The following is an 8,756-nucleotide window of genomic DNA, read 5'->3' as shown; positions in this document are numbered from 1 at the left end:
TAATGTTTACACAGTCTTGGGTGTTCACAATGCAATTATGGTGAACTGTTTCCCCACGCATTCATAAAAATCAAACTAATAATAACTCTACCTCAACTTCGCAAAAAAAGGTAACTGGTAGTAAAATTAAAAATTAATTATKGCTTTAAATCTGYATCAMATTGTGTTGTACCAAAAGTTTCATTAACTGTAAATAATATATTCAAGGCATACGGCAAGAAACTGTTGTTTTGGTTTGACAACCAAGTCTTCATGTAAGCAAAAAATATGAGTTAAATATATACATAAGCTGTAGGTATAGAGATTTACAAATTAGTCTGTACACTTTAAGGATAATTATCAAGGTTTCGTTAGCATRCATGTTTATGTTTGAGTAAGTGTTTAGACTGTAATATGTGAATGATTGACTTCATTGGAACGTGGGAACGATCACTAAGATTCTTGAGATACGAATTATTGATAGTGTACATGGCCGTGATTTTATAAGAGATGGAAAATATAAATTGATTACCGAYTATTTCCTTATAGTTACGACTGCAAACACGAAAATATTTAATCAGCACATATATTCTCCGTGAGAGSGACAGAAAWTTTTTYGCAGGAGRATTTCAAAGTAATTTATAGTTATTTTTGCTGAAGGCAACATCAAAACCTTTTAAAAATGTAAGTACTCACTCATTTGTTCTTTTCGTACCTTAAAGTGATAAATATTTTGTGTTACGTATAAATTGGCTGTAGTGGTGTATCTATTCGGAATTGTGAATAATGGTCTACTCGGCGAATTATGAAGGCTGCGAAGAACTGATGTATGTCTGATGTTAATAATTATCTTAATATAACAGAAATGARAAATTATGCCATTTTTTTTTAAATATTTTTATCGGGACCTTATTGAATTTGGAAATGGAAGTGTTTTTATGGAATACAAATTCAATCGTTAGCTGTTAGAATATCTATTTAATTTTATCAAATGAACTATCAGGAAATTTTTTTTAACTTTTAATCTATTTCAATTTACGAATTTAATTTAAAATAATTTAAATTTACTCTTATTACTTGACGAAATAAATTTTTTAAATATGTAAGTGCTTACACTTCCAAGTATTTAACTGCCAATGAGTTAACAACCAGAAAAAACGTTGGGTTAATTTTCATACCATATACTAATAACTCTTGTTGAATTCTTTTAAATAAATTTTTGGGAGAGACTGGGTAAATTTTAGAATAGCTTCCCCTGATTTCGGGGCTAAAATGGGTATGTACGGATAGAGAAGGTCCTCCGGATCAAGAAAATATATATATGGGCATTTCCAACGGTCGCGAATCGTACGTTCGCACGCATTTAAAGTTTAAAAAACAGTTATAAAAAATATTTTTAATGAATTAATTAAAATTTCATCTTCAATAACTAACTCATATTCATTGCGTATTATTTGAAAGTTCCTTATTTTTTATAGAAAAATGCCACATCTTCGTGGAAGAGCAAGTAATATAGGTCGACGTAGTCGGAACACACAATTGGTTCATGATCGTCGATTTAATAGATCGGTCGAAGAACAATCAGCGGATAATATAAATTTAAGAAATCAAGTTGCACGTTCAAGTGAAAATTCAGGGCAACACACTCAACGTAATCTTGCTAATACCTTAAGACAACGATGGATACGTCAACATATGCTATTCCTATAAATAAATCACAAGGCTAAACAATGACAATTTGTGACTAAGATTTAGAAAATCTCTCAGGTTAAATTATATGTTGCATGTTCCAGAGTTGGAAAACCATCGAATTTGTTTGTTTATACGCTTCAAGCATTAAACAAAAATATTGTACATCCAATGACATTACGATAAACTAAGTTTATGTCAATTACAAAATATATGTCATTTTATACATAGTTTGAGTGTAAATTTTTTCACCGTTAATTAAAACGACAAATTATTTTTACTAAACACTTTCTAGAATTCATTTCACTCGTACAGTATACATATACTCACACGCTATGGATTGTTTGAATGTACCTGTAATGAGGTTAGATGTAATAACTTTTTAACAATAATTTTCATCAAAACGATCCAGATTGTTACAGCTTATTGAAAATAGTTTGAAACTTTCGAATTTAAGACTTGTGTACAGAGCAACGTCTGTTGGATCTGCTAGTATATATATGTATATACATATATATTTATATGTTTATCCGAAATCGGAGGTGCTATTCTAAATCCTAGCCCAAAATTTTTTTTTTACCGTTTCACATATAAACTCGATAGCCACAATCTTAAAATCTTAAAAGGTTTATAACAAGTAAGTAATAAAAGGCTTAAAGATTCAATCTAAATTATTTGTAGCCACATACTAGGGCTTGCTATAAATTTTTTAATAACTTATCCATATATATTAGCTTGCCAAGATATAATATATAGTATAAGGAGTTCCATTGTCCATAGTTGTAGTTGTATTGTAGTGTCAAATTCCCAAACTAAAAGTTCCAAGAACAGGATATACTGAGACAGTTCAGATTTCTTTGGTAACTATAAATTTTTGTACTTGCAACTCAAAGTCCTTTTCTTCGCGGAATATGACTTATTATGAAAATAATTTAAAATTTTGAATTTTTTATGGTTAACGATTGTCGTATTCTCTATTCTATCGAATGTGATTCGAATTCGAATATATTTTTGAATCTTGTCAAAACAGGGTTGTATTTTCAGAAGAAAGCTTGACAATATTATGCTCTGCTTCTAAACGTCTGTACATAAATTACATAATTTATTTGCAAAAACATTACTTATTTATAGGTTCGATAGACGTAACGGTGATCGTGCTGGACCTGGAGTTGGTGGAATGGGCGCTATGGGCGGCAGCGGTGGTGTGTATCGTGATCAGCAGCGTGGTGGTCCGATGCGCGGCAATGGGCTTGCACGTCCACGTCCTGCACCTTATGCTCGCGGTGGGGTTGGTGGTAATGGTGCACCATTTCGCGGCGGACCTCCACGTGCTGGCAATAATGATCGTCGAATGGATGGCGGCAACAATACTGGCACACCGGGAGAACGTTTGCCCACTATAATTTGGTCTGAAATAAAATTGACGCCATTCGAAAAGAATTTTTATCAACCTAGTACGACCGTTGTGGAACGCTCGAAGAATGATGTGGATGGGTTCCTTACTTCTAATGAAGTAACATTGAAAGGTGACGGTATACCGTCGCCCAATATTGAATTTAGTGAACCTGGTTTCCCAGAACACGTTTTAGCCGAGATCAAGAAAATGGGATTTGCTAAGCCTACTGCTATACAAGCTCAGGGCTGGCCAATCGCTCTGAGCGGACGAGATATGGTCGGCGTAGCACAAACTGGATCGGGTAAGACTCTTGCTTATGTACTACCGGCTGTAGTACATATCAGTCATCAGGCTCGTTTGGAGCGAGGTGATGGACCTATTGCTCTGATTTTGGCACCGACTCGTGAATTAGCTCAACAAATACAGCAAGTCGCTAACGACTTCGGTTCTAAGACCCATGTGCGTAACACGTGCATCTTTGGCGGAGCACCAAAACAACCCCAAGCTCGTGACTTGGAACGTGGCGTTGAAATAGTGATTGCTACGCCAGGACGTCTGCTCGACTTCTTAGAGCGGGGTGTTACTAATCTGCGACGTTGCACTTACCTTGTGCTAGATGAGGCTGATCGTATGCTTGATATGGGATTTGAACCACAAATACGACGAATAATTAAGCAGATTCGCCCAGATCGACAAGTTTTGATGTGGTCGGCCACTTGGCCAAAGGAAGTGCGCAATCTGGCGGAAGAGTTTCTTGATAACTATATACAAATTAATATTGGTTCATTAACCCTTTCAGCCAATCACAATATACTTCAAATAGTAGATGTGTGCGAAGAAAATGAGAAAGACAATAAGCTTATTAAGCTTTTATCTGAGATTTCGGCCGAATCAGAAACTAAGACCATAATATTTGTTGAGACAAAAAAACGCGTGGATGAAATAACTCGTGTTATTGGACGTAACGGTTGGCGTGTATGTGCCATTCATGGCGACAAATCGCAACAAGAGCGTGATTTTGTTTTGTCGTCTTTCCGTAATGGACGCCACTCAATTTTGGTGGCGACAGATGTGGCTGCCCGCGGCCTAGGTAAGACTAATTTTCCATACGTATTTTGCCGCTGCCGCTGCCGCTTTAGAGATGCGGCTACGGCAGTAACTTGACTTTTTGATCGTAGCTGCGAGTGATGCTGTGGACAAAATGCTGAATATTCTTTCATTATTATTTTGTTGGTTCGTTGGCGAATATTATTTTTTGTCATAATGCGAATCAGCGAAACCCAACGCCTTATTAATTAAATTGTTTCGAATGCGTCCAATTAAAGATAACATGGGGTGTAATTATAAGTTCACTTAAAAAACGGGTGACGTTCTGAGTTAAAATTTAAGATAAGATTTCGAAAACACTATGCAACAATTTTGCGGACGATTCACTGAAAAGGTGTGGGTAAATAATGAGGAATTTGTGTTTCCATACATTACTAAGAGGTTACGGTTCACGTTAATTAACTTAGGATTGAAACCCTATATTATAATATATGTATGCAAAAAAGACTAGTGTCAGTCAAGGAAACTGTGGCCGCAAAATCTGAATAGAACAGCAAACATGTAAACAATTGCTTAAAAGAAACAAGAAAGTGGGTATATTTCTTAAAGGAGTTTTTGTTTCAATTTAATCAAAATATAACTACAAAATAGTGGAGCACGAAAAGTTTTTTCATAGACACTTGTTATTTTGTAGCATTAAGGCAGTTTTTAAAGTGCATTTGATCTTTAGTCTAAAAAACTAAAAGTGCTATAGATTTGAATGAAGTTTCTTTTATGCGGACTTTAAGCAAATCCGAAGAAGAAGCTAATCGTGTTTAATATGGACTTTTATATTTCTGTTTATAATACTAAACTTGATAGTGTTGTAAGGTTAAAGTCTTCTAAAGATAATATTTGTATTCTTAAGTAGAAGGGAGGAAGAAAATTACATTTGGTTAGGTTTGAAAATACCGCGAATTGTTCAGAATTTGCGCCAAATAATTTTTGACTGGCAGTTGAATTTTTTAGCTCTTATTACAATTTAAGTGTGAACAAAAATATCAACCGTTTTTTCAAATGGACTTCGATTTTTTCTTATATTTGTTAAATGCGAAAATATGGAGTATAAGACAAAAACCTCAATCTGTTTCTACAGATTGGTTTTGATGGAAGAATTACTAATCATACGTGATAAAAAAGCTGAATTCAAATTTAGTATTTATAAAGTAGTAATAAGTATGTTTAGGTTATAAAGAATTAATCAAACAACTAAGGCTAAAATGGCAGTGAGATCGTGACAACAAAAATACATAAACATGCGAGCAAATGCTGTGCTTTAAAGTTTAGCTTCTACCGATGCGCGTGCTGTATATTTGATGGTGGAGCTTTTCTTATATTGCACTTTAAAGTCAAATAGAAAATTCGTATGTATATGTAGGCAACTGTATGTAAGGGCATATACATTGTACTTACGTTCTGTGCTCGCTTGTCTGCTTGTTCATCTATTCCGTTTTTCTTTTCTCTAAAATTTGCGTTGACCCCACATCCATTAGTTGTCAGTTCAGGTCTGTACCGGATTGCGGTAAGTACATTGCTTTTATCTTCTCATTAAAATCATTCGAAAAAAATTTTTAATTTTTTTTTTATTTTTTTGTTAGTCTTTTAAGTATACTATATGAATTAAGCTTCCAACATCGTGTATGACTTACTGCCTACGCATTTTATCAAATTTTCATTTCTAAATATTTAGAATTAATAAAAATACAAAAGAACACACATAAAGAAAAAATCGTTAAAGGTCGAGGTCCACTTAAACGTAATGCAAAACTCCAATAGTTAATTATCTACTTAAATTTATTAGAAAAATAATTAAAATATGTTAACTAACTTGACTTGCAATGTTGAAGAGATTTTTGTTCAATTTGTATGATAAAATTTACTTATATTTACATTGTGCCATTGTGCAAACTCTAAATTAAATATCTTTAATTTTCGACGTTTGCAACGAACGAATGTGAAATTACAACTCCCATCAACCAAAACAGATGTTGATGATGTGAAATTCGTAATTAATTACGATTATCCTTCAAATTCGGAGGATTATGTACATCGTATTGGGCGCACAGGACGCTCGAACAATACGGGAACGGCATACACCTTATTCACCACTTCAAATGCCAACAAAGCTAATGACTTGATACAAGTGCTGCGCGAAGCAAATCAGGTAAGCGTACAAGTCTTATGCACATGTAACTTTACTAGCTGTTTATAGTGATTTTTTTTATATTTAATAATTTGAATTTCTTTCGATTGTCAACATTCACAGGTCATCAATCCGCGGCTGGTTGAAATGGCTTCGTCGTCAGGCTACAACCATAAACGTAACTCACGTGGTGGCTATCAAAATCGCGGTGGCAATCATATGGCTGGTGGCACCGGTTATGGTAATCGTGGCAATCGTGGTTATGGTAACAATAATATGGGAGGAATGGGCGGCGGACAGTCGTATCAACAGCGCCCACAACAGGCACCGAATGGTGGCAATCAAATGTATCAACGTCCGAATGGACCGCCATCTCGTTTCTCAGCTGCACCACCTCAGGGCGCATATGATCGTAATCAGCAAGCCAGTGGACATAAACCTTATACAATTGGCGGAGCTGATGGCGTTGACAAACGTCCACGATTCAACCCACAGCAACAACCGCCACAGCAAGCTTCGGCCTATCAGCAACAACCCCGCATACCTTATGGGACCAATGCAAACAGTCATCCGAGTCATAATGCCCACCATCAACCACCTCCAAACCATCGTGGTCCACCACAAGTAAGTGGAGCTGCGGGTGCCACTTCAGCTATGTATACTCATGCACCTCCTTCGCATCATCATTCGGCCGCAAGCGCTCACTATGCCGTTCCCTCCGGATTTGGTGCCGCATCGGGCAACATGTTCGCCTATCCTCCACCCCCATTGCCCGTGCAGAATTAAGAGAACATTAATTTATTATTAATATCATCAGTAGTTTAAAACATATTGAAATGACTTTTGCATTTGGCATTTGTTTAGATTAAATTTTTGTTCATTGAGAGTGTCGTGTAGTAATGTACGTCGTGTCGTATTACTACGAGTATTCTGTAGCTTTGTCGAAGCTTAGAAGTGAAAGCCAAAGCAATGCTGCAATTCATTATTTCATTTAAACGCACCGAACACGACACTGTTCTCTTTATTTGATACTTTTGTTGCTTTATTAATTCTCCATGTACTTTTAAGCATTGCATTTTCTCTTATTTCTTTCTATTTAATTGTATTGCTAATACAGCAAATACAATATTTCAGTTCTCGCGGGTGGCATTACTCATAGTTGCTGAAAATACCCTCCCTTCAAAATAATAATTTTATTTAATTTAGTTTCTTGTGTTTCCCTAAGAAGTTTGTATGATATAATCTTATGTGATTTGCGTTCCTGTGCACATTATACAAATTAAAATAAGTAATTTGTTCACTCACTACTTCTATATATTCACTAAATTCCATCATTAGTTCTTACATTCATCACTACTTGGAAATAAATATTAGCAATTACAATAATAGAATATAACAGAAGTGAATTGTATTTCTTGAATTTTAAATGGACTTATACATACTTACAAATATAAAAGTGAAATAAAGGCAATTGCATTCATGCTTTTAAATATACCGCAATCAAATGGTGTATATTTTAAAGCCCCAAAATAAATGCCGTTTTATTGTGTCAGAATGGAATGAAAAATGAAGAACCACTAAGGATGAACAGAAAAGGTGATTCCGCCAGTGTCCGTTTATGGGAGGTTTCACAGTACAGAAGAGGCCAAATTTATATACATACACTCGGGATCACGCAAACCTTACCACTTAAAATACCGAATTTTAAAATGCCGACCCACAAAATACCGACAAAATTGTTGTTTTATCGTGTTCGTATTTTTTACTTTGGGTACAGCAAAAGGTGCAGAGTCCCTTTTTCTGCGGAAGCACTGAAAGATAATTCTACAGACACCAAGTTCAGACGGTGGCATGGGTTCTGTTCTTTTTCGTGTCATAGGAGGCGGCTTTAAATTCGACGATGAGGGAGCGTGTGTCGATCTTCCTTCCCCGCGTATTTTCCAGGATTTGGCGCATGGTGAAAATCTAAATCAAACGCCCTTCATTATGCATTTGCTTACGACAATACCATACTTTAAGGTAATGGTTCAACAAGTTGTCTACACTGCCCTTCAATTAAAGTTCAACCTTTATTTTTGAGGGGCAAAAGAAAGAAGAGTTATGAAATTTCACAAAATTATGCATCTGGCTACTAGGATTTCAAAGGTGCTTTCAATTGTAACCTTTACTTATTAAAACTGTATTTATTTGCTTCTGAACACTTTCCTGGAGATGGTCTCATCAATTGTTTCGTCAAAGGAAAAGTCGGGTCTCCCACATAATAAAGTAGAAATTTAATCGAACTGCATAGGCGATTTTCTGCTTCTGGTAGATTCATTTTTCCATTAAAAAGTTTATTTAAGAAACTACTGACTTTTAAAACTCCACCATCAGTTCGGCTTCCGGGGTCTATGTAGACTACGGTGAACGTGTACTGTTAATAACACAATCTTCACATATTGCTTGTAATTCTAGTACATTGGT

At 35.4% G+C, this 8,756-nt stretch overlaps 1 protein-coding gene across 1 annotated transcript; it reads left to right on the top strand.

The window, feature by feature from the left end:
• Nucleotides 1–507: 507 nt before the first annotated feature.
• LOC108967065 (ATP-dependent RNA helicase DBP2) lies at nt 508–7,793 on the top strand. The gene is made up of 4 exons (XM_018930295.1): nt 508–663; nt 2,800–4,154; nt 6,136–6,314; nt 6,417–7,793. Coding segments are annotated over exons 1-4 (2,199 nt in total). The 5' UTR covers nt 508–661; the 3' UTR covers nt 7,080–7,793.
• Nucleotides 7,794–8,756: the final 963 nt, after the last annotated feature.

This window comes from Bactrocera latifrons, unplaced genomic scaffold (genome assembly GCF_001853355.1).
Source record: "Bactrocera latifrons isolate USDA-ARS-PBARC rearing strain unplaced genomic scaffold, ASM185335v1 scaffold_174, whole genome shotgun sequence".
Lineage (NCBI taxonomy): Eukaryota > Metazoa > Arthropoda > Insecta > Diptera > Tephritidae > Bactrocera > Bactrocera latifrons.
This window is presented reverse-complemented; position numbering and strand designations above follow the sequence as displayed.